This window comes from Microcaecilia unicolor, chromosome 7 (assembly GCF_901765095.1).
Source record: "Microcaecilia unicolor chromosome 7, aMicUni1.1, whole genome shotgun sequence".
Lineage (NCBI taxonomy): Eukaryota > Metazoa > Chordata > Amphibia > Gymnophiona > Siphonopidae > Microcaecilia > Microcaecilia unicolor.
In genome coordinates, this window is record NC_044037.1 from 224,185,016 (window position 1) to 224,211,302 (window position 26,287).

The 26,287-nt window shown below is 48.9% G+C and overlaps 1 protein-coding gene across 2 annotated transcripts in view; it reads left to right on the top strand.

Moving 5' to 3' along the window:
• The window catches only part of OLA1 (Obg like ATPase 1), a 410,460-nt gene that overhangs the window by 18,783 nt on the left and 365,390 nt on the right, over positions 1-26,287 (top strand). For both annotated transcript variants that reach the window (XM_030209701.1, XM_030209702.1), the window contains exon 4: positions 14,176-14,303. In XM_030209701.1, coding sequence (XP_030065561.1) covers positions 14,176-14,303 — 128 coding nt within the window. The remainder of the gene's footprint in view (positions 1-14,175; positions 14,304-26,287) is intronic.

The following is a 26,287-nucleotide window of genomic DNA, read 5'->3' on the forward strand; positions in this document are numbered from 1 at the left end:
GCTGCCCAAAGCCAGAAGGCTGCTAGGCTGTATAGAGAAAGGCATAACCAGCAGAAGAAGGAGGTGTTAATGCCTTTGTACAGGTCATTGGTGAGGCCGCTCTTGGAGTATTGTGTTCAGGTGTGGAGGCTGTATCTCACTAAAGACATAGACAGACAAGATGTTCAGAGGAAGGTGACCAAAAGGGTATGAGATTTTCACCAAAAGACTTACAGCCAGATTGCAAAACTCCGGCACTGTTCTGAACAGTGATGGAAAAATACCGCCGGACCAGCATATCAGAGCAATTCTCTAATGCTCAACACTAAGGAGATGCTAATATAGGTGCACTCATAACACTGAGCATTAGGGAGTTATTTAGAAGTTAGAGGGAGGATGCTGCCTGGCGTATGCGTGCAAGAGCTGTGCGTTATGCACAACTCTTGAGCACATGCTCAGAACACTAGAGAAGGAGGAGGAACAAGTGCAGGGTGCCCAGCTTTTTTTTTTTTACTACCTTCCCCTCTGTATAGCGAAGTACTGGAGGATGCCTAAAAAGCCAGATGAGGTTTCTAAATTTAATGTCAAATACAACACATTCAAACTGGTGCTCACCCAGTAGTGGATGCCTGAAACACTCTTCAGTGGTAAGTGGGGGGTGGGGAGGAGGTTTGAAAACAGTGATGGAATTCAAAAAGGTTTGTTTTTTTTATTTTTCTCTTGCAGTGGCATGGGTAGGCATTCATGGCTGGTCTGTTACTGTTACATATGGTTTCTTTTCCTATCCGTTTTGTTTTTCTCTGTAAGTTGTTTTATTATTTTGATTTATTGTAAACCACCTAGAAAGTTTGCTACTTAGGTGGTATATCAAATGCTAATAAACATAGAGATTCCAAGTTTGTTAAAACGTTCTACCCCGCTCTATGGAAAACCGTCAGTCGGCTTACAATCTAATGGGAGAATAAAAACTGTGAAGTAGACAAGACCGACAATGGAGGAAAAGGGGAGGAACTACAATTTATGATAGGAGAGTGGGGGAGGACACAGTAGGTAAATACTTATGTCCAGGACCTGGACATCCGAAAGACAGAATTCAGTTAAATGCATAGTTGAATAGAAAGGTTTTAAGTTCAGTTTTAAACTGATGAAAAGTATTTATTTATTTATTTATTTATTTATTGTATTTGTACCCCACATTTTCCCACCTTTTTGCAGGCTCAGTGTGGCTTACAGAGTATGGAAATGAAAACGTTACATGATTTGAAGACAAAAAAAAAAAAGACAGTCAATCATAAGCTGAGGTGAAAGAGGAATTCAGATGGAAAGGTGTTAGGTAAGGTCGTGTGAGAGGTGTCTTAGGTGTACCTGGGTAGTTTAAGGAATGATTTGTTTCATTGAGGGTGACTTTTGTAGGCTCTGTTGAAGAGATGTGTTTTCAGGGCTTTGCGAAAGCTTGTTAGATTGGTTATGGTTTTCAGCGCCATGGGTAGTGCGTTCCAGGACTGTGTGCTTTTTGTACGCAAAGGTAGTAGCATAAGCCTGTTTGTATTTCATTCCTTTACAGCTGGGGAAGTTCAGGTTGAGGAATTTACGGGCCGATCTTTTGGCATTCCTGGTAGGTAAGTCCACTAGGTTTAGCATATAGAGTGGGGCATCCGCATGAATTATTTTGTGTACAGTCGTGCAGATCTTGAACTCGATTCGTTCCTTGAGCGGGAGCCAGTGCAGTTTCTCTCTGAGGGGTTTCGCACTTTCGTATTTAGGTGTTCCAAAAATGAGTCTGGCTGCGGTGTTCTGGGCTGTCTGGAGTTTTTTGATGGTCTGTTCTTTGCAGCCTGCGTATAGAGCATTACAGTAGTCCAAGTGGCTTATTACCAGTGACTGTACTAGGGTGCGGAAGATGTTTCTTGGGAAAAAAGGTTTTATTCTTTTGAGTTTCCACATCGATTGGAACATTTTTTTCGTAGTGTTCTTCGCGTGGGTGTCGAGAGTGAGGTTTCGGTCAGTGGTGACTCCAAGGATTTTCAGATTTTCTGAGATAGGAAGTGTGCAGTAGGGTGTAGTTATTGTAGGGTAGTTGTTTGTATTGTATTGGGAGGTGAGAACTAGACATTGAGTTTTTTCTGCGTTGAGTTTTAGCTTGAATGAGTCCGCCCAGGAGTGCATAGTCTGGAAGCTCTGGTTGATCTTGTTGGTTATTTCATTTAAGTCGCTTTTGAATGGGATATGGATCGTAACATCATCGGCATATATGTAGGGGTTAAGGTTTTGATTGGCTAGGAGTTTGGCTAGTGGTATCATCATTAGGTTGAAGATAGTTGGTGAGAGGGGGGATCCTTGGGGAACTCCGCATTCTGGTCTCCAAGGTGGTGATCTGTCCGTATTCGTTATTACTTGGTAGGATCTGGTGGTGAGGAATCCTTCAAACCATTTGAGAACTGGGCCTCCGATTCCGAAGTACTGTAGTAGGTGTAATAGTATTCCATGATCCACCATGTCGAAGGCTCTAGACATGTCGAATTGTAGAATGAGTATGTTCTTGCCGGTTGCGATCGTTGTTTTGAATGTGTTCATTGCTGACACTAGTACAGTTTCAGTACTATGATTTGATCGAAATCCTGATTGAGACTCATGTAGAATTGAGTGTTTGGTCAGGTATTCCGTGAGTTGTTTCGTCACTATACCTTCCATCAATTTTGTTGTGAGTGGGATGGAAGCGACTGGCCGGTAGTTGGCTAAGTCCATTGTGCTTTTCTTGGTATCTTTAGGCAGAGGAGTGAGTAGGACATTTCCATTTTCCGTGGGGAAGAGTCCGTTTATGAGCCTGTAGTTTATTTGGTTCATGAGGTCTTGTTTGAATTGTTTGGGTGCAGATCTTATTAGGCTGGTAGGGCAAGTGTCGAGTTTGCATTGAGATTTGGCATATTTAGTGAGCCAGTAAATAAGTAGTTCTTGATTGAAGGGGAAATGGTAAGGTATTCCTTAATTGGGGGCCTTGAACCAAGACGATACAGGTTTGAGTGTGTTCATGAACTATTTCCGTGTAAGAGGGGATGTTTAATCTGTTTTGATTAAGAGAACGCAAGGTGCATGTAAGAGAATAATGGCTCAAGTAACGAAAAAGGTAAAGTAGTTCGGCAGAAACTAATGTTTTGAATACCAAGAGAAGGAATTTGTAGGATATTCTGTGTGTTACTGGGAGCCAATGAGCACCTTTCAAAAATGGAGTTATATGGTCATATCTACTGACTTTATAAATAACACAAATTACTGTATTTTGTATGAATTGTAATCTACGGAGGTCTTTACAGCAGAGGCCTTTGTACAGTGAATTACAATAATCAATTTGGGAGATCACCAACGAGTGAATTAGAATAGTGCTAGTGGTTGAATTAAGGATTGAATATGTTTTATATGTACAATATCTATATTAATAATTCTCACCTCAAACATTCTGAAGCTCACTCTGTGGCAGGGAAACCCTGGAGCCCTGCACTTAGGCTGTCACCACTCACTGTCACTCATGCACCACTCTCACTGATAGACCCACCCACAGCCATGCCCCTTCCGCACATAATTGCCTACCTCAACGTTCTAATGAAGCTGCAACTTCCGGTTTGTGAGGTGCCAGAGATCGGAATTTAGCCCCATTACTATTTGCCCCGCCCTCGCATCAAACGTGATGACGTTGAGGGCGGAGCTATGACACTTAACCAATCGCATCGCTCCGCCCTCAACGTCATCACGTTTGACGCGAGGGCGGGGCATACATCCATCTACTACGCGACGAAGATTGGAGGGAGTGACCCAGGCAGGCTGTAGGTCACAGGCAGCGAGGGAGCCAGCCAGCCACTCTCTATGTCACGGGGCGGGCCGGGGCGGGGCGCCCACGACCACGGCCACCCTGAAGCACGGAGGGTAAGTCTAATGCCAGCAATAAGGGGAGGGGGATGGGAACGAAAGCGCCTTGCTAACGCCCATTTCATTGACCTCAGAAACGGGCCTTTCTTACTAGTATTTATATATGTTTAATATATTTTTGCAAACATTACTGAAGTGTTAGAAGGAAAAGTTTGCCTTTTTGCAGATGACACAAAGATAGCCAACAGAGTGGATACCCTGGAGGGAGTAGAAACTATGAGGAGGGATCTCCAAACGTTAGAAGAATGGTCAAGGGTCTGAGAGTTAAAATTTAATGCCAAGAAGTGCAGAAATATGAGAGAGATGTACTGGATAGGAAGGGAGAGATTGGTAAGCTCGACTCAGGAGAGGGACCTTGGGATGATGGTGTTTGAAGATCTCAAGGTGACAAAACAGAGTGACAAAGCAGTGGCCGCGGCCAGAAGGATGCTAGGCTGCGTGGAAAGGGGTATAACCAGCAGAAGAAAGGAGGTGTTGATGCCCCTCTACAGGTCATTGGTGATGCCCCACTTGAAGTATTGCTTTCAGTTTTGGAGGCCTTATCTTGCTAAGGATGTAAAAATACTTGAAGTGGTTTAGAGAAAAGCGACAAAAATGGTAGGAGGTTTACGTAGCAAGATGTACGTGGAGAGACTTGCTGACCTAAACATGTATACCCTAGAGGAAAGGAGAAATAGGGGTGATATGATACAGACGTTCAAATATTTGAAAGGTATTAATTTGCAAACAAACCTTTTCCAAAGACGGGAAGGTGGTAAAACTATAGTGCATGAATTGAATCAAAAGGGGGCAGACTCAGGAATAATGTCAGGAAGTATTTTTTCACTAACAGAATGTTAGATGTCTGGAATGCCCTCCCGTGAGAGGTGGTGGAGATGAAAACGGTAATGGATTTCAAACATGTGTGTGACAAACACAAAGGAATCCTGATTAGAAGGATCGGGTCCATAGAAGATTAGGGGAGATTAGGTAGGAAAGCCCTGATAGAGGCTGAATTAGATTTGGATAGGCCAGAGTGGAGCTTTTCAGGGGCTTTGACAAGAACTAAAGACATTTTAGAAAAAGGCTGGTACCAGGCAGACATCTATGGTCCTATGCCCTAAAAATGGCAAGGATGAATCAAGAACAGGTATACATACCATATGTAATGAGTTTATCTTGTTGGACAGACTGGATGGACCGTACAGGTCTTTCTCTAAGGACAAGCCGGTCATTGATTCTCACAATTGGGTAACGTGGTGCCGCATTGCCTGGTCCGGAGTTTATAACAAGCTTTACAGAGCTTTGTGGAGTGTGAGAGACATGCTCCACCACGCAAGTGTGAGTGCATTCCCGCCTGCTGCAAGAGCGTGGTTACCGCTGTTCTTTTTCTACCGCAGTGTAGAGAGACTGTTTTCTTCAGTGTCTCTTCAAGGTTCTGGTCTGAAAGAGCTTTTTTGTGCCTTTTGGTATTCATTTTTATGAACATTTTTTGTGTACCTGTATTCGGGTCCCCTTTTTTCCTCATCCCTTATATTTTTAGGTTTTTTTTTCTCCAGTTTTTAAGTTTCCTTTGTTTTCCATGTCACTAGGTCGTAATTCCCATGAATGGGATGTGACTGTACCGGGCTATAATCTTTTTAGGAAGGATAGAGAAGGTGGAAGAGTTACTCTGTATGTGAGAGACAATATCAGAGCGGCTGAAATGCGGGGAACCTGGGGAAAGGAAGAAGCTTTATGAATTGTCCTGGAAAGAGAAGACAGAACCTGTATCCACACGGGGGTTATCTACAGACCTCCTGCGCAAACGGAGAATTTAGACAAGGATCTGATAGAAGATATTCAAAAGATTGGTATGAAAGGGGAGGTGCTACTGTTGGGAGATTTCAGTTTGTCTGACGTGGATTGGAACGTCCCGTCTGCGGAATCTGAAAGAAGTAGGGAGATTGTGGATGCCTGTCAGTGCCTTGCTCAGACAAATGGTGATAGAACCCACCAGGGAAGGGTCGATGCTGGATCTACTGCTCACTAATGGAGGTAGTGTTTCCGATATCCGGGTGGGTGCCCACCTATGTAATAGTGATCATCACACCTTATGGTTTGATATAAGAGCGAAGGCAGAGCATAGAAGCTCTAAAAGTATCCGCCCTGCACAACTTGCCGGTCGGGGGGGGGGGGGAGCTGAACATTTTCTGTGAAAGGTGGCCACTTGTAACCTCCGACCGGTGGGTTCTTCAAATAGACTGCCTCGGATATGCCATCAATTGGCTTCAAAAATGTCCAGATTGCCCACAGTGAGCGCCTTACTTCAGCACTCAGCACGAGCAGGTACTTGCAGAGGAACTCTCCACCCTTCTGAAGGCCCATGTGGTTGAACCCGTTCCACCAGGGAAAGAAGGGCAGAGATTCTATGCCAGGTACTTTCTCATGCAAAAGAAGACAGGGGGACATCATAGACCTAAGGGCTCTGAACAAATTCCTGGTCAGAGAAAAGTTCAGGATGGTTTCCCTGGGCACCCTTCTACCCATGATTCAGGAGAACGATTGGCTATTCTCTCTGGACTTGATAGATGCATACACTGACATCCCAATACTTCCAGCCCACTGGGAGTCCATGTACTTCCTTACCTCAACGATTGGCTGGTAAAGAGCACGTCAAAGGATGGTGCTCGGGAGTCCATGCAGTGAACTATTCTACTACTACTACTACTATTATTTAGCATTTCTATAGCGCTACAAGGCGTACGCAGCGCTGCACAAACATAGAAGAAAGACAGTCCCTGCTCAAAGAGCTTACAATCTAATAGACAAAAAATAAATAAAGTAAGCAAATCAATTAATGTGAACGGGAAGGAAGAGAGGAGGGTAGGTGGAGGCGAGTGGTTACAAGTGGTTACGAGTCAAAAGCAATGTTAAAGAGGTGGGCTTTCAGTCTAGTTTTAAAGGTGGCCAAGGATGGGGCAAGACGTAGGGGCTCAGGAAGTTTATTCCAGGCGTAGGGTGCAGCGAGACAGAAGGCGCGAAGTCTGGAGTTGGCAGTAGTGGAGAAGGGAACAGATAAGAAGGATTTATCCATGGAGCGGAGTGCACGTGAAGGGGTGTAGGGAAGGACAAGTTTGGAGAGATACTGGGGAGCAGCAGAGTGAGTACATTTATAGGTTAGTAGAAGAAGTTTGAACAGGATGCGAAAACGGATAGGGAGCCAGTGAAGGGTCTTGAGGAGAGGGGTAGTATGAGTAAAGCGACCCTGGCGGAAGACGAGATGGGCAGCAGAGTTTTGAACCGACTGGAGAGGGGAGAGGTGACTAAGTGGGAGGCCAGCAAGAAGCAGATTGCAGTAGTCTAAACGAGAGGTGACAAGAGTGTGGATGAGGGTTTTGGTAGAGTGCTCGGAAAGAAAGGGGCGGATTTTACGGCTGTTGTAAAGAAAGAAACGACAGGTCTTGGCAATCTGGTGGATATGAGCAGAGAAGGAGAGAGAAGAGTCAAAGATGACCCCAAGGTTTCGAGCTGAGGAGACAGGGAGAATGAGAGAGCCATCAACAGAAATAGAAAACGGGGGGAGCGGGGAGGTGGGTTTGGGGGGGAAAATGAGAAACTCGGTTTTGGTCATATTTAATTTCAGGTGGCGTTGAAACATCCAGACAGCAATGTCAGACAAGCACGCTGAAACTTTGGTTTGGATGCAAGGTGAGATATCAGGGGTAGAAAGGTAGATTTGGGAGTCATCAGTATAGAGATGGTAGGAAAAGCCATGGGATGAGATTAATGAACCAAGGGAAGAAGTGTAGATAGAAAAGAGGAGGGGACCAAGAACAGAACCCTGAGGTACGCCGACAGGCAGAGGGATAGAAGTAGAAGAGGATCCACCAGAGTGAACACTAAAGGTGCGGAGGGAGAGGTAGGAAGAGAACCAGGAAAGGACAGAGCCCTGGAATCCAAGTGAGGACAGGGTATCGAGAAGTATGCTGTGATCGACAGTGTCAAAAGCAGCGGAAAGATCAAGAAGAATGAGGATGGAATATTGACCTCTGGATTTAGCCAGTAATAGGTCATTGGAGACTTTAGTAAGCGCAGTTTCGGTTGAGTGGAGAGGGCGAAAACCAGATTGTAGTGGGTCAAGAATAGCATGTGAGGAGAGAAAATCAAGGCAGCGGCGGTGAACAGCACACTCAAGTAATTTGGAGAGAAAAGGAAGGAGGGAGATGGGTCGGTAATTAGAGGGACAAGTAGGGTCGAGTGAAGGCTTCTTAAGGAGAGGTGTGACCACAGCATGTTTAAAGGCAGCAGGGACAGTTGCAGTGGAAAGTGAGAGGTTGCGAATGTGACAGATAAAAGGAATAAGAGCAGGAGAGATGGCATTAAGAAGGTGGGTGGGAATGGGATCAGAGGAACAGGTGGTACATTTTGAGGAAGAAAGGAGAAGTGTAGTTTCCTCAATAGTAGCTTCAGGAAAGGAGGAAAGGGAATGAGGGGAAGGAGAGAGAGGGGAATGGACTAGTGGAGGGAGAGGGGTGAGGTAGAGAAAGCAAGGTTTATCTTTTGAACCTTGTTGTGAAAGAATTCAGCAAGGGTCTGAGGAGATAATGAAGGGGGAGTTGGGGGAGGGGGCACCTTGAGGAGAGAGTTCAATGTGGTGAAGAGAAGTCGAGGATTAGAGCCAAAAGAGTTGGTCAGTTGGATATAATAATCCTGTTTGGCACGTAAAAGAGCAGATTGGAAGGAGGTCAGCATGAACTTAAAGTGTAAGAAATCAGCAAGGGCCCGAGATTTCCGCCAGAGGCGTTCGGCGGAGCGGGTACAGGAACGTAGGTAGCGGATATTAGAAGTCAGCCAAGATTGGGGTTTTGTACGCCTTACAGGGCGGGTCATCAAAGGTGCAAGAGTGTCTAAGATAGAGGATAGAGTATTGTTGTAAGAAGAAACAGCCTCGTTGACAGACGTGGATGGTGCCACAGTAGAGAGGAGGTTTGAAACATGGGAGGGTAGAGATGAAGGGTCAATATCGTGAAGATTCCTAGATAAATTAGATAAGATAGGACGGGACTGGGAGGGAGGAGATTTAAGTGTGAAAGTTATAAGATGGTGATCAGAGGAGGGAAGATCAGAGGAAAGGAAACTAGAGGGTGAACAGTTGGAGGAGAAGATGAGATCAAGACAGTGACCATTTTGATGAGTGGGGGAGGTGGAGCATAGTTGGAGATTAAAGGAGGATGTTAAAGCGAGCAACTTGGAAATATAAGAGTTGGAAGGATCATTAGCAGGAATATTAAAGTCACCAAGGATGAGAGAGGGGGAGGAAGGATCATGGAAGAAGGCAAGCCAGGCGTCAAAGTCACTGAGAAAGGATGAAAGGGACTTATCAGGGGGACGATAAATGACCGTTATTCGAAGAGGCAGAGGAGAGAAAAGGCGGATAGAGTGGACTTCAAAGGAGGAAAAACAGTGAGATTGAGGTGGAAGAAGGGGTTGAAATCTGGAGGAGGGAGAGAGAAGTAGTCCAACACCGCCCCCACGGCCAGCAGGGCGAGGAGTATGTGAAAATAGATAACCGCCATGGCACAGGGCTGCGACTGAAGCAGAGTCATCAGGGCAGAGCCAGGTTTCTGTTATGGCGAGCAGATGGAGGTGACGCGAGATAAAGAGATCCTGGATATTTGCGAGTTTGTTACAGATAGAGCGGGCTTTCCATAGGGCGCAAGAGAAGGGCAGAGAAGAGGAGGGGAGTAGAGAAATAGAGAGGTCGCGGTGAGATCTGTAGAGTTGGGATAATAGTTGGTGAGGGGGGCCAGGATTGGGATTGATGTCACCGGCTGAGAGTAAGAGAAGGAGTAAAAGAGAGTGGAGGAGAGTAGGAGAGGTGTGGCCACGAAGGCGTCGAACGCGAGAGGTATTTAGGTGGAATGGGGAAGGCAAAATGGACGGAAGAAAGAGGCGGAGATTAAAAGCCAAGAGGGAGGAAGAGGGTAGGAGAGAAGGTGAGGTGATGAAGTCGATGGATGGGCAGTGAGTTCCTGTAGCAGAGAGAGGTAGGGGGTGAGGGAAAAGATTAGGAAGGGACAGGGCTAGGAAGAGAATGTGAATAGGGGCCATAAATGACTGAGGTACTTTAGCAACTGGGAAGAAGATTAGATGTAGAGAGAAAAATGCCCCGTGCACCGTTAGGCGTGCGGCACCTAGAGCGGAGGCCCTGAGTGGGTCGGAGTGGACCTGGGTGTCACCCAGGAGAAGGCTGTAAGGATATGCAGATGAGCTGCAAGTCCTCCACAGCACCTGAAAGGCAGCCGGTGGTAGAGCTGGGCACCTCTCAGCTGAGGAAAGGCTTACCAGGGGTTAGGCCGAAGCCAGCATTCCTCCCCCTGAGGGTCGCCTGATCCTAGCCAAAAAGCATCTGGAAACTCTGTGCACTTGGAGCGAGGGCCCTGGGAAGATCGGGGTGGAACTGGAGTCACCCCGGATACAGCTGTGAGGAAATGCAGAAGGGCTGCAAGTCCTCCACAGCACCTGGTGGGAGCGCTGGGCACCTAGAACTACTAGGGTTCGTTATAAACTACCCCAAGTCCCATCTTCACTCTGCTGAGCAATTGGAATTCATTGGAGCCCTGCTTGATACACAGAAGGTTCAAGCTTTTTTCCCAGGACCGAGAGCGGACACTCTTGTTGCTCTGGCTTCTCAGGTTTGAGCCTGTCAGCAGGTCACAGCTCAGCAGATGTTGAGGTTGTGGGCCACATAGCTTCACAGTTTGTGCCCCATGCGCGCCTTCACATGAGACCCACCCAATGGACCCTAGCCTCCCAGTGGTGTCAGGCCATGGGAGATCTAGCAGATGTCATCCAAGTGTCTCCACAGCTTGTTCACTCTCTGTTCTGGTGGACCATTTGACCCAATTTGACTCTGGGACTTCCATTCCAAATTCCTCAGCCTCAAAAGGTTCTGATGATTGATGCGTCTCTCCTAGGTTGGGGAGCTCATGTAGATGGGCTTCACACTCGGGGAGTCTGGTCCTTCCAGGAAACAGGTCTTCAGCTCAATCTTCTGGAGCTCCAGGTGATCTGGAACTCTCTACAGGCTTTCAGAGATTGGCAGTCCAACCAAATTGTGCTCATTCAAGCACACAACCGGGTTGCGATGCATTGCACCAACAAGCAGGGGGCACAAGCTCATGCCGTCTGTATCAGGATGTGGCGCTGGGTTCGCAAACATAGCATGTTCCTTCGGGCCACTTATCTGACGGAAAAAAAAACAACAGACTGGCCAACAGACTGAGCAGGGTTATGGAACCGCATGAGTGGTCCCTCATCATAGGCGTTGCCCGCGAGATCTTCCAAGTGTTGGTCACCCCCTTAGTGGATCTTTTTGCCACTCAACTGAATCAAAAAATCCCTCTGTTCTGTTCCAGACTTCAGGCTCATGACAGACTGGTGTCAGATGCCTTCCTCCTGCATTAGGCGATAGGTTTTCTGTACGCTATCCTCCTATTCCTCTTGTGGGGAAGACTTTGCTGAAATTTAGTCAAGACCACAGGACCATGATCTTGATTGCACCTTACTGGCCTTGGCAGATCTGGTTCCCTCTTCTTCTGGAGTTATCCTCTGAAGAACCATGGAGACTGGAGTGTTTTCTGACCCTCATCACGCAGAACGAGGGCTCTCTTCTACATCCCAATCTTCAGTCTCTGGCCCTCACAGCCTGGATGTTGAGAGCCTAGAATTTGCTTCTTTAGGTCTGTCAGAGGGTGTCTCCTGGGTGTTGCTGGCTTACAGGAAAGATTCCACTAAGAGGTGGTATTCTTTCAAATGTGGAGGTTTGCCATTTGGTGTGAGGTCAAGGTCGTAGTTCCTGTCTCCTGCCCTACACAGACCCTGCTTGAATACCTTCTTCACCTCTTTGAGTCTGGTCTCAAGACCAACTCCTTAAGGGTTCACCTCAGTGCAATTAGTGCTTATCACCGTGCAGAGGGTCAGCCATCTCTGGACAGCCTCTAGTTGTTCGCTTCATGAGAGGTTTGCTTTTGTCAAAGCCCCCGGTCAAACCTCCACCTGTGTCATGAGACCTCAATGTCGTTCTCACCCAGCTGACGAAAGCTCCTTTTGAGCCACTGAATTCCTGCTGTCTGAAGTACTTGACTGGAAGGTCATTTTCTTAGTGGCTGTTACTTCAGCTTGTAGGGTCAGTGAGCTTCAGGCTCTAGTAGTGGTTGCATCTTATACTAAGTTTCATCATAACATAGTCGTCCGCACGCACCCTAAGTTCCTACCAAACGTTGTATCGTGTTGATTGTCTTGCCAATATTCTTTCCCAGACCTCATGCCCATCCTGGTGAAAGTACTTTGCACGCCTTGGACTGGAAGTGAGCATTGGCCTACTATGTGGAGCAGAGAAGGCCCCACAGATAATTTGCCCAACTTTTTAATTCTTTTGATCCCAACAGGATGGGGATGGCCATTGGGAAACGCAAATCTCTAATTGTCTGGCAGATTGCATTTCCTTCACTTATGCCCAGGCTGGGCTGACCCTAGAGGGTCATGTCAAGAATCACAATGTGAGAGCCATGGCTGCGTTGGTAGCCCACTTATGGTCAGCCTCCATTGAAGCTATTTGCAAGAATTTTCTTCAGTCCACACATTCACATCTCATTACTGCCATGAGCAGGATACCCAACGCGACAGTTGGTTTGGGCAGACAGTGTTGCAGAATCTGTTTGGGGTCTAAAATCCAACTCTACCCCCTAGGCACCTTTTATTTTGTTCCAGGCTGCACTCTCACTCAGTTTGTATATAAATTCAGGTTATCCAATTGGGTTCAAGCATAGGCAGGGAAAATAAAAGAAAGGATATCCGCCCTGCCTCTTGGCCTCAGTGTGCCCTCCCAGAGCCTACCTTTATGCGCTCTGGTGGTCTTGTGGCCTGTTCGAGGCAGGGAAGGAAGCCCACTCCTTCCTGCCCGCTATGGTACCGCTGCTCTCCGCTGTACCACCGCATATTCAAAATGGCCGCTGAGACTTCAAGCAGCAGTCTCAGGTCAAGAGTTTAAGCAGTGGGCTTGCAAGACTGCTGCTTGAAGTCTCAGTGGCTATTTTGAATATGTGGCAGTATCGCGGAGAGCAGCGGTATTGGGCAGCAAGGAATGGGTTTCCTTCCTGCCCTGAAGAAGGCAGCTATGCCCAGCAAGGGGGGGGGGGGGGGCTGTAAAAAAAAAAAAAAAGCCCCTCCAGTGAGTGGGGGTGAGCTGTAAAAAGGGGGGGAGACCTGGGGCCAGTCAGTCAAGCCTATTCGGTGAGTTGGGGGGGGGGGGGGGGGCTGTAAAAAAGGGAAGCTCAGAGCTTGTAAAAAATGATGGATGAGGCATGAGGGGGATGCTGTGGTGTCCATGTATGCATGCAGGTGGGGCTGTAAAAAAGGTGGATGGAGTGTAGGCACAGGGAGGAGGCCTGAAACTTGAGAGCCGGCCGCGGCAGGACACCTTGGGAAAGAGAGGGAATGGAAAGGAGCCCTTTGCTTATTTTGTTTTCCAATAGGTGTATTAATGTTCTTCTGCCCACTGCAGTGTTCAGGGTGTTTTTTTTGTAAGTAGGACCTTGTGTAACCTTGTGAAAGCTAGCTTGTAAACATACTAGATTCTGAGGTCCAACTTGTTAAAATACTTAGTAGTAAAAAAAAGTAGTTTTAAGAGCTGTACTTTTTACTTTTACTGAAGTATTTTTTTTGGATAAGACTTTATACTTCATTACTTTTGAAGCCAGTGCTTTTACTTTTTACTTGAGTACTTTTAAAAAGTAACAAATCCCATCTCTGTTTATATGTTACCTCCTCAGTTCCATGACTTCACAAGTTGGTGCAGTCTGCTCTATTCTGATACAGGCTCAGAAGCTGCTCTGTCTATATTTGTTAACTCCTGTCCTTTCAGCATCATGTAAGATCCTGTGGTGCAACATGTTTCATGCTGCAGCACTGGAAACTCAAAAGTTTGAATCTCCTGTTTAATTGGGCTGACTAGACTTGGCTGACTGTGTGAGGGTGACACCCTTGATCCCATGAAGGGAAAATGGCTTACATGACTTACAATACTAATTAGATGCATCTTATCTGTGGGGGGGGGGGGGGGGGGGGGGGGGGGGGGGGGGGGCATTGGCACTGTTTTGGGTTCTTTAAAGGTTAAAAGCTTCCATTCTAATCTCAAGGGGGGAAAGAAAGTAATAAGCTGTGGCTAGGATATAGATGATTACCATATCTTTCTTTGTACTGAATTGCTTCTGGCTTCTGCTTAACGATGAAACTTTCACATTTATCTTTCAGCAAAGTTCCGGCTTTCCTTAATGTGGTTGACATTGCTGGCCTTGTGAAAGGAGCCAGCACTGGACAGGGTCTGGGGAACGCCTTTCTGTCTCATATTAGTGCCTGTGATGGGATTTTTCACCTAACACGTATGTAAATTTGCTACTTTTGATAAACATTTTTTCTTGTTGAGGTTATTTTACAGGGTCCTTCCAAGCGTCTTGTAAGAATTATGGAATCCTAGGTTATGTCAACAGATCAAACACACAGTAACTATACCCAGGAAAATAACTAGCGACTGTGATGTTCAATATACGAGTGTTTTGAGGTGGAACGTTGTTTAATGCTGCGGCTATCTAGAACCCATATTTGACAGGTTTTTTTTTTTTTGTGGAACTTAGTTATGGTGTATTTGTAGACTTGAGGTGATTTGGTTGAGGCTATGGGTCATTGGTAAAAAAAAAGTGAGAACTAGTCTTTTTTGATTTAAGGTTCTGTGAGCACTGTCAGGCCTGTAAAAGAAATGTGACATAATTCTGGCACTCCTGAAAGCATTATTTTATAATTGAGATGTTGAGTATGCTGTACATGAGTTTTTTTTTTTTCAGGGATCAGGATTTCCATTACGTTACTTCCCACTATTCCAGGATGTGTGGGTAGTCATGTCCGTCGACCAGCAGGTGAAGATAGAGAATACAGAACTGATCACCACTACATAGTCTCATGCTAGCAGCCCAGTTCCTCAGTATCTTCCATCTCCAGCAGGTGATGGACAGACTAGCTCTGTCTCTGGCTCCGGCTCCGAAGCCTTGGCTCCTGGTCCAGTTGGTTCCCAGTTGAGCATAGCGTTTTGTGTTGCTGGGTTCCTGTCGTGCTTCCCGCTTGGGATCTTCTGTGCTGTGCTTGATCAGCAACTGGTTAAAAAAAAAAAAGAGATGACTCCGGGCAGCTGAGGCTTTAAGCTCAGTCGGCGTAGAGGGTGTGTGCAGTCTGGCGGAGGTCTTCCTTTGCAGGGGGGTGGCTTTGGCCCTTGGTGCTGGATCCAATACGGTGAGTCTTCCGGGTTTGTGTGGGGCCTTGGGTGTCGTTGGGGAATTTGCACGATGACTTTCTTTTTTCCTCCGGTGCTTCATAAAAAATAAAGAAAACAACAAACAAACAAACAATCAGGAGAATCTTTACAGTGGCTCCTGGGCACTTGGTCTCTCAGCAACAAGCGGTGCGCCACATGTTTCTTTCCCAGTCAATCTTGCTAGCATGGCAGCCCCTGCTGAAGGGGTGAAGTGTTGCTCCTCTTGCGGGGAACGGCACTCCTCCTCGAGCTGCTGCACGGTGTGCAGGCCGGTAACCCCAAGTGGAGGTGGTGATTCAGGCTTTCTGCCTGTGCAGTTGGAGGCCTCCTGTGTTGGCTCTCTGATCCATCATCTTGGCACCTCGCCTCAGCGGGAGGCAGGGATGTTGGCCATCTTGTTTACTGCTGATCACGAGGCTCCCGCGCCGGCTGCAGGGAAGGTAGGGCTCCCTTTTGGGGGGGGGGGGGGCTAGGGCAGTGTAAGGTCTGCCCATCTCTCCAGAATTTGTGCTTTTTCTCCACCAGGCCTACCTTCTGAAGCAGGGGACTCCGGGGGTTGTGGAGGTGGGGGTGTCCCCTCCTCCTCCTAAAAGATTGTGGTCGGATCCTGTGAATGACCCCACACAGACTAGGTCTCAGGTGGAGGGTCCCTCTCTGGCTGAGCCCTTGGAAAGAGGTGCTCAGACTTTTTCAGCAGGATGAGTTGGGCTCCCTGATTTCAGAGGCGCTGGCAGCGCTCTGCATTGAAGAACGCATGGGGCCTACTGCGGGGAACCAGCCGGCTAGTCTTATGAAGGACATTAAGGGTCCGTCCAAGGCGTTCCCTTTGCACCTGGATATTCAGGACCTGATTTCTGAGGAGTGGAGTGCTCCTGACTCTGGCCTAAAGGTGAGAGGGCCATGGCCTGTCTCTACCCCTTGGTGCTGAAACAAAAGGAGAAGTTGGCTTTTCCTAAGGTGGATTCGTTGGTGACAGCGGTCGAAGGCAATGTAGACTTGAAGGACCTGCAGGATAGGAAGCTGGAACAGACTCTGAAGCAGTCTTTGAGGTGGCCACCCTGGGACTGCAGGCATCCATTTATAGTTCCTTTGTTCTACTTGCCTGCTTGCAATGGCACAAAGGGTCCGGCTGGAGGCAGGCCTGGCCTGTATGGCGGACACAGTGTATGACATGCTGTGGGCTTTGGCCAAGGGTATATCTTTGGCAGTCACCGCCAGGCGTCAGCTTTGGTTGCAAGCTTGGGCAGCGGATGCCGCCTCTACGGCCCATCTGGTCAAGTTGCCCTTTTGAGGGAAATTGGGGAGAACCTAAGAAATCTAGTCAGAGTTGGGGGAGACTAAGTCTCAGCTGCTTTCAGAAGATAAGCCTTGTTCCTCGGGTCGTTTGGTGGGCTCGACGTGCCCATTTTTGGGAAGACAAGAAGTACAGGCCAGGGCATCCGGCTTTTGGCCAGAGGCTGCAATTTCGATCCCGGCAGTCTTCCTTTTGGGGGGGGGGGGGGCAGGAAACCTTCAGAACAGGCGGGGGCGAGCAGTTGCCAGCTCTCTGCAGTCACAATGATGCCAGTCCGGCCCACCCATCCGGGCCGATAGGGAGATGTCTTCATGCTTTCCAGGACGTGTGGGCCACCGTCACCACGGACCAGTGGGTCCTGGATATTCTGCATGAGGGCTACAAGCTGGAGTTGTCCTGCCTGGTCGATTTCCTCTTCTTGTGGCCTCCTTGTCGATGGGCCGCCCAGGAGGCGCATATGAGATCCACGGTAGAGGCCTTGCTGACTCTTTGTGCCATTGTTCCCGTCCCTCCCGCCGAGCGTGGGTTGGGGCGGGTACTCCATTTATTCGTGGTCCCCAATAAGGAGGGCATGGTGCGACCCAACCTGGACCTCAGAGGGATCAACGTGTCTGCAAGTGGGTCATTTTTGTGCGAGAGGGGGAGTTTTTCACTGCTCTCAACCTGAAGGAGGTGTACCTCCACATCCCCATCTGGGTTTCGCATCAGCAATTCCCATCGCTTTGCAGTTTGGGCCATCGTTTCCAGTTTTGGGCCCTCCCGTTTGGGGTGGCCACGGCCATGAGGACCTTCTCCAAGGTCATGGTTGTGGTAGCGGCCTTTCTGCGGAAGCAAGGGATTCATGTTCACCCATACCTGGATGACTGGCTGATCCGGGTGTCTTACAAGGACGGTGTGGAGGCTACTTCCACAGTGGTCCGCCTGCTACAGTCCTTGGGGGTGGTTCCGTCACAGCAGCTGGAGCATTTGGTTGTCCTCTTCGATGCCAAGCGAGCTCAGGTGTTCCTGACAGAGGGGCGGTGTGTGAAGCTGGTGCGCCAGGTTTGTTCACTCTTGTTGCTTCCCTGGCTGCGTGCCTGGGATTATGTGCAGGTCCTCGGTTCCATGATGGCCGCCATGGAAGTGATGCCTTGGTCGAGAGCGCATATGGGTCCACTTCAGCAGTGTCTGCTCAGTCAATGGTCTCCGGTTTCGGAGGATTACAGCGTTCGTCTTTCCTGGACGTTGGCAGCCAGGCGGAGCATGAGGTGGTGGCTGTTTTCCCGGTCATTGAGTCTGGGATTCCCTTCCTGATCCTGTATTGGAAGGTGGTGACTACAGCTTGTCAGGCTGGATTGCCCATTACCAGGGTCACCTGACTCAGGTCTCTTGGAGGCATATTTTCAAATCACTTAGACTTACAAAGTTCCATAGGTTACTATGGGACTTTGTAAGTCTAAGTGCTTTGAAAATGAGCCCTTTGGTCTCCGATGGGGGCGTGGTGGCCCATCAATCATCTGGAACTTTGAGCAGTGCAGAGGGCTTTGGAGGCCTTTGCCCCGCTATTGGAGAGGGCCCCGGTTCAGGGCTTCTTGGACAATTCGACGGCGGTGGCCTATTTCAATAAGCAAGTGGGGACTTGCTGCTGACAGCTAGCAGTGGAGTCTGGCTTGGTAATGGCCTGGGCAGTGAAGCATCTCCTGTGCCTCTCAACTGCTCACATTGCAGGTTTGCTCAATATGGAGGACGATTTTCTCAGTCTCCATGCTCTGGATCCTGGTGAATGGGAGTTGGCCTGGGAGCTTTAGCTGGTGGCGAGTCGTTGGGGCATCCTGTGCTTGGATCTCATTGTTAAGGTTCAACGGTTCTTCAGCCGTCGAAGGGAAAGGGACCCTTTGGGTTTAGATGCCATGCTGTAACAGTGGCTGAGCGGGGGCTTTCTGTATGCCTTTCCCCAGTGGCTGACGATAGGTCGGTTATTGAGGAGAGTGGTGGCCCATCAGGGCAGGGTGACCCTAGTGGCCCTGGACTGGCCGAGGTGCCTGTGATATTCAACTCCTGGACGGGGAGCGATTGCACTTCTTTTGGGATCGAGGCCATGGAGGATCCTTCCACCTTTGGTCTTATGGCTTGGCCCTTGAGAGGGCTCAACTAAGGAAGAAGGGCTATTCAGATTTGGTCATTTGGTCTTGGGCGGAGGCTTCCCTGTCTTGTCCAGTGGATATCTGTAGGGCATCAGCTTACCTTCAGTAAGCATTATAGAGTGGATGTGGCCGTGTGGTCAGAAGCTGTGTTTGAGGCATAGATTTTGCGTGCAGTGGTGTCAGCTGCCCACCTGCATAGAGATTGCTTTTGAACATCCCACACGTCCGTGGGAAGTAACTTAATGGAAGGAGAAATTAGGCCTTGCCTGATAATTTTCTTTCCATTAGTTATTCACACTATTCCAGGAGCTCTCCCTTGGATCTGTGTTCTGTCTTTGGGTCCTTCTTTCCAGAGGCTTAGCCTTTGGTGCGTTCTAGTGACTGGCTTGACTGGTTGCTGACAATGCATCTGATGGTGTATTTTTTCTTTATTGCTTGAGGATCGTTATGGAACTGGACTGCTAGCACGAGGTTTATGTAGTGGTGCTCAGTTCTGTATTCTCTGTGTCCACCTGCTGGGTGATGGATGTGACTATCCACATGTCCTGGAATAGTGTGAAGAGCTAATGGAAAGAAAATGATCAGGTAAGACCTAATTTCTCCTTTGACAAGCTTTGTGAAGGAGATAGGTCTCTAAAGGGCCTATATAATAACCTGTGTTAGAAGTAGTCTGTTAACATCAGTGGTAAACCATTGTTCAATATCATATGTACCAAGCTACTGAGAGGCAAGTTGGGCCAGTGTTCAATTGTCTGTATTAAAGTGAGCATGGCCACTTCAGTGCAGAAATGAGTATCTTATTTTTGTGTGTGCTAACGAATGCAAAATGAAAGGGGAAATGGGTCCAAGACCTCATCTCCCATGTAATCCAGAAAAAGAGCTTTTATAATTTTCCCCCTCTTCATCAGAGTAAAGGGGAATTTGGGGCCATGTCCTTTTCCCTTTCCCTCCCACCGGAGCCAAGCAAGGAAATCTGTGACTGATTAGCACTGTTTTACATTGTGGAATGATGCCTTCAGGAGGGACACATACTGCAAAGTCGTCTGGCAGGATGAAGCATTTGGAGGGGGGAGTGAGTAGGGGTGTGGAGTCCAAATCTAAAATCAGAGAGTTACATATTCAGGTACTTAAAACTATTTCCTTGTCCTAATTGGATTACAATCTAATTGTATCCAAGGTCACAAAAAATATCGGTGGGGGAAGCAGGATTTGAACCCTGGCTTCTGAGATTCACAACCTTCTCCTTTAACCACTGAACATCTCCACTCATATTAGAGTCAGGTCAAGACCTCTTGCATATTTATGCAGTTAACCTAACCAAGGAAAGGTAATTATACCTCCTGGAAATGTGGTTAATTTTTCAGTGTTGGATTGTTGTGTTAACACGCTGCATGTCTTTAATACAGTAGTGTAGCAAAGGATAGCAGAAAAGGACCAAATTGGCCCACCCCAGTCTGCCCAGCTGCTGTTCCAGTTTGGATGGCTGAGGATAAATTTCTCACATTCAGCACCAACTCCCCATTCCCACTGTTGGGCTGTTTTAGGCCCTGTCATCTTTACGAGTGTTCCCTTATTTTGTCACCTGACACCTAGCATAGTAGTGTGCAACTACTGCTAGGGGCCTACATGGTGCAATGTTTAAGAGGTAGCTGCTGGGGGAGAATCGACTGGGAATTCTCCTGTCCCTGCCAGATCCCAGTGATCCTGCTCTAAGTACGGCAGATAGGAAAGGGGAACTGAGGGAGGGGTCCAGTATCAGTGGATATCTGTAAAAGGGATGGGGAGTTGTCTGGGGAGGATTCAGTGTTGGGAAAAACAGATTGGGGAGTTGGTTTTTTTTTTGTGACATCACACCCTGGCTCTGAAAATGCTCCAGGACTACATATAATGGCTATTTCCATTTTATTAGTAGTTGACGCACTGCCCTGTGTTGTTGTACCAAGTTTTTAGGAATCCCTTGAAGCCGGCGATATTTCAAAAGATGTTGGGCATATAACATTTGGTGATTTTGTTTGCAGTGGACTAACACTGGACAGTTTATTACATTATTGTTGAATTTTGGCAACCCATCACACTGAATGATTTTATGACTTGTATGTTGATGTGATTAAATGTTTTTCATTTTCCTGACCTGACAAGGAGAGAGCACTATGTTATAAGAAATCTCTCCTTTCCTTACTCTCCACGAGAGGTTTTTTTTTTTATTTTCAGGTTACAGGGAAAGATGGTGCTCTACAGAATAGGGAGATCAGGCTTTGGCATATTTGACCAGTTAAGTGATCTGGTTGGCTCAGTGCCCCAAGTTTTTTGCAATACAGTACCTAGAAGTAAAGTGTGGTGGTTTACATTAAAGACCTACAATCTCTTGGCTTAACTACAGTTTGTAACAGGATGTTAAGACCTGAAGACAAAAGTATAATCTCTAGTTATGAAGGTGCAAAATTAGAGAGAGATTTGCATGCACTGCCTTTACTGCAAGCAAATCTCTCTCATGAATATTCATTGTGGATATCTTGAAAACCTGACTGGCAGGGGTGTCTCCAGGACCAGGTTTGGGAATCACTGCCATAGGGTCATTGTCTATAGCTACTAGTGGGTTATATTTAAATTTGTTATTGGTGGTAGTTTCTTAAATTGAGAACTGAGACCTATGGTTGTAGCCTGTAAGAGCATTTCATTGTTTTACTCTTTTTTTTTTTTTTTTTTTTTTTAACGTTTTTCTTTCCAACCTATTGAAATGTTGAAAAGAAATCTCTCTATCTGTATAAAAGGCAACACCAACGTTCTATGAAGCCTCCAGCCGGAAGTGTGAAGGGGGCGAGATATCCGGTTTCCCTATGAGTGTCTGCCCCGCCCTCTCTGTAACACAGTCAGTGAAGGAAAACAGCAGAGCACGAAATCAAATCGCTGGCTCTGTAACAGTGAAGGACTCAGAGGGGGGAGGGGAGAGAGGCCAGAGGGCAGGGACACACACACTCCCACATGCACACAGAACAAAACATTGCTAGCTCCCGTTTCATTTGCATCAGAAACGGGGCTTTTTTACTAGTTATATATAAGAGGTTAAAAATGTCTGTGTGTTAGTCTGTTGGTATGTGTATTTGTGTGCTCGCACAATAACTCCCTGAAACTTATTTATTTATTTATTCAGATTTTGCTCACACCTTTTTCAGTAGTAGCACAAGGTGAGTTCCATATCATCATGCTGATCAATCCATCTACCAGCAGGTGGAGATAGAGAGCAATCCTTTTGCCTCCCTATATGTGGTCATGTGCTGCCGGAAACTCCTCAGTATGTTCTCTATCTCAGCAGGTGGTGGTCACACACAGCAGCAGCTCTGGCTAGGCCTCCAAGCCTAATTTTTAGGTTTTGTTGAGTGCCTGGGGTTGAGGGCTCTTCTTGAGCAAGTGCAAACCTGGTGGCGCCAGGTCCCTCCTTTTCTCCCCCCTCCCGCTGGCTCCGTTAAAAAAAAAAATAAAAAAATTTGGACATCCTTAAAGGCGTTTATTTCGACGTTTATTTAAACGTTTATTGCAGCTACTCACTGGGACACCAGGTCGTTACAGCTCGGAGCGAGAAGCAGGTAATTTTTACCTTTTTTATAGCGGGCAGGGGGTTCCCCGATTGATCTCCACATGGCCTATGGCGTTGGAGGGCGAGGGCGCGAAGAATCGCTCCCCGGACCGCGTGTGTGCTCCTAGCGGGGATGCGGGGGTATTAAAGTCTGATTCGCCCTTGTTGGGTGTCAGTTCGGAGGCTGGTTAGTGTCCCAGGTCTTCCTCCGGTGCGGCGGTTTTTCCTGCAATAAACGCCCATCCCCCGCTGCTCGCCTCCGCCATCTTGGCCGGCCACTCTGCTCGGACGGCTTCTTCTTGGGCTGTCCTCGAGGCGGGAGACGTTAATGCTATGGTCGCCCTTGATTTGGGCGACGGCAAGAAAGCGGCCAAAGTTAAGCGCCGTTTTTCCCGCGCGGCTCCTTCTTGGAGTTTCGCGCCGGACGTCATTTTGGATGCGCAGCATGTTTCTCCCCCGCTCTTGCGAGCGCCAGTTGAGGGTGCGTCTAGGGCCGTGGCCCAGGCTGCAGAAGTGCACAGTCTGGGGGGTTTCTCCCCTGAGTTCATTTTGCTGCTGCATCAGGCTTTCCTTATGGAAAACGCTGTCCCTGCTCCCCTGTCCGATAAAGGGGTTGAGGCCTCCGGAAGCAAACGCCCTCGGGTGGATTTCCAGGCCCTAGAGGACTCTGTCTCCTCTGATGTAGATGAGGGCAGCGTATCTGAGTTCTCCCAACGGTCCTTTGGGGATTCCTTGGAGGAGACGGATTCCCGCTCGGATGGAGCGGATGACCCCTCTGCAGCGCGGAACTTTCGCTCAGAGGATTTGCCCAACCTATTAGTGCAGGCCATGAGCATTTTGAAGATTTCCTCTCCGGAGGACGTCTCTCCGTCAGCCTCTGCGGGCTCTGCCATTATGCTGGGGACGAAGCGCCCGCCTAGAACCTTCCACGTGCATGAGGCCATGCACACCTTGATTTCGGCTCAATGGGATGTCCCAGAAGTAAGCCTGAAAGTGGCTAGGGCTATGTCCCGCCTCTATCCTCTGCCTGAAGGTGAACGGGAGGCCTTTCTTTGGCCTACCGTGGATTCTTTAATCACTGCGGTGACTAAGAAAACGGCGTTGCCGGTGGAAGGTGGCACGGCCCTAAAGGACAGAAGATTGGAGGCGGGTTTAAGGTCGTCCTTCGAGGCAGCTGCTTTAAGTTTGCACGCCTCAGTTTGCGGCTCCTATGTGGCCAGGGCGTGCCTGACGATTGTGCAGCGGGCTTCCCCCTCGGATCCTTCCTTGAGGGCTGATTGGCCGGCCCTGGAGTCGGGCTTGGCCTACTTGGCAGACTTGCTGTATGATGTCTTGAGAGCCTCGGCTAAAGGTGTGGCTGAGACAGTCTCTGCACGGTGTTGGCTTTGGCTGAAGTCTCGCCTGGCTAAGTTGCCTTTTAAAGGCAAGCTGCTCTTTGGGGTCGAGCTGGACAAAATTGTGACCGATCTCGGCACGTCTAAGGGCAAGAGGTTACCAGAGATCAGGGCTCGGGCCAGTGGTGCCCGCCCCGGTTCCTCCAAAGGACGGTTTCAGGAAGCCCGTCGGTATCGCCCGGGCAAGTCGGGCTCCTCTGCCCCCTCTTCCTTCAAGAGGAACTTCTCCCCCAAGCAGCATTCCTTTCGCAGAGACCGCCGTCCCGGAGGTGCGTCCTCCGGTCCTCCCCCATCTCGTACCCAATGACGGGGCCCTGGTCCATGGCCCAGAGCAGATTGGAGGACACCTGTCCTCGTTTCTGGGCGAGTGGACCAGGGTAACTTCAGACGCTTGGGTGCTGGAAGTCATCAGAGACGGCTACAAGCTAGAGTTCTGCCGACCCTTAAGAGATGGGTTTGTGCACTCTCCCTGCAAGTCTCCGGTCAAAGCTGTGGCAGTGCAGCAGACTTTGGACAATCTGATCCGCCTGGGTGCAGTCATTCCGGTGCCAGAAGATCAGCTTGGCAAGGGACGTTACTCCATTTACTTTGTGGTACCAAAGAAAGGAGGTTCTGTACGGCCTATCCTCTACCTCAAAGGGGTCAATCAGGCCTTGAAAGTTCGGCACTTCCGAATGGAGACTCTCCGCTGTGTTATAACGGCAGTGAAGGCAGGGGAGTTCCTGGCATCCTTGGACATCAAGGAAGCTTACTTTCATATTCCCATCTGGCCTCCTCATCAACGCTTTCTGCGTTTTGCAGTCCTGGGCCGACACTTCCAGTTCAGAGCCCTCCCGTTCGGGTTGGCTACTGCTCCGCGGACCTTCTCCAAAGTAATGGTGGTCATCGCGGCCTTCCTACGAAAGGAAGGAGTACAAGTCCATCCTTATCTGGACGACTGGTTGATCCGAGCCCCCTCTTATGCAGAGTGCGGCAGAGCTGTAGACCGGATGATTGCTCTTTTGAGCTCCCTGGGGTGGATCATCAACTGGGAGAAAAGCCAGCTGCGCCCGACTCAGTCCCTGGAGTATCTGGGAGTTCGTTTCGACACCCAAGTGGGCAGAGTGTTCCTGCCAGACAATCGGATTGTCAAGCTTCAGGCTCAGGTGGACCAGTTCCTAGTAGCCTCTCCTCTTCGGGCTTGGGACTATGTGCAGCTGTTGGGCTCTATGACGGCCACTATGGAAGTAGTGCCCTGGGCCAGGGCTCATATGAGACCACTACAACACTGTCTTCTGCAGCGCTGGACTCCAGTGTCGGAGGATTACACTGTGCGCCTTCCCTTTGACCCAGCGGTGCGCAAGGCGCTGAGCTGGTCGCTGAGGACAGACAAGTTGTCTGCAGGAATGCCTCTTTTGACCCCGGAGTGGGTTGTCGTCACGACGGACGCCTCTTTGACGGGCTGGGGAGCCCACTGCTTGGGAAGGACAGCGCAGGGGCTCTGGTCTCCTGCAGAGGCAAAGTGGTCTATCAACCTTCTGGAACTCAGAGCCATTCGGTTGGCGCTTTTGGAGTTTCTCCCGGTACTGGCGTTGAAGCCAGTACGAGTCCTGTCGGACAATGCCACGGCTGTGGCCTATGTCAATCGCCAGGGAGGTACCAAGAGCGCCCCTCTAGCCAAGGAGGCCATGAATCTATGCCAGTGGGCGGAAGCGAACCTGGAACAGCTGTCGGCGGCCCACATTGCGGGAGTCATGAATGTCAAGGCGGACTTTCTCAGTCGCCATACCTTGGATCCCGGAGAGTGCCCGCTATCGGCTCAGGCGTTCTTGGACATCACGAAGCGCTGGGGCCAGCCGAGCCTAGATCTGATGGTGTCATCGGCCAATTGCCAAGTGCCGCGCTTTTTCAGTAGAGGACGGGACCCTCGATCTCTGGGAGTAGATGCTCTTCTCCAACAGTGGCCGACACAGGAGCTTCTCTATGTGTTCCCGCCCTGGCCCATGTTGGGCAGGGTGCTAGACTGAGTGGCAAAGCATCCGGGCCGGATAATCCTGGTGGGTCCGGACTGGCCCAGACGTCCCTGGTATGCGGACTTGATCAGGCTCTCAGTGGATGGCCCTCTGCGGCTGCCAGCGGAGCAGGGCCTGTTACATCAGGGTCCCGTGGTGATGGAGGATCCCTCCCCCTTTGGTCTTACGGCCTGGCTATTGAATGGCAGCGTCTGAGGAAGAAGGGCTTCTCAGACAAGGTCATCGCCACTATGCTGAGAGTGAGGAAGCGCTCTACTTCTACTGCTTACGCCAGGGTTTGGCGTACCTTTGCATCATGGTGTGAGGCAGGCTCTCTTTCTCCCTTCACTGCTCCAATTTCTTCAGTGTTGGCATTCCTGCAAGAAGGTCTGGAGAAAGGCCTGTCGCTCAGTTCGCTGAAAGTCCAGGTAGCGGCTCTGGCTTGCTTCAGGGGTCGCCTGAAGGGTGCTTCCCTGGCCGCGCAGCCAGATGTGGTGCGCTTTCTCAAGGGAGTTAATCACCTACGCCCTCCTCTGCGCTCGGTGGTGCCTGCGTGGAATCTCATTCTGGTGCTAGGAGCCTTGCAGAAGCCGCCTTTTGAACCCTTGTTGAGGGCATCTCTGAAAGACCTGACGTTGAAAGCAGTCTTTTTGATGGCTATCACTTCAGCCAGACGAGTTTCCGA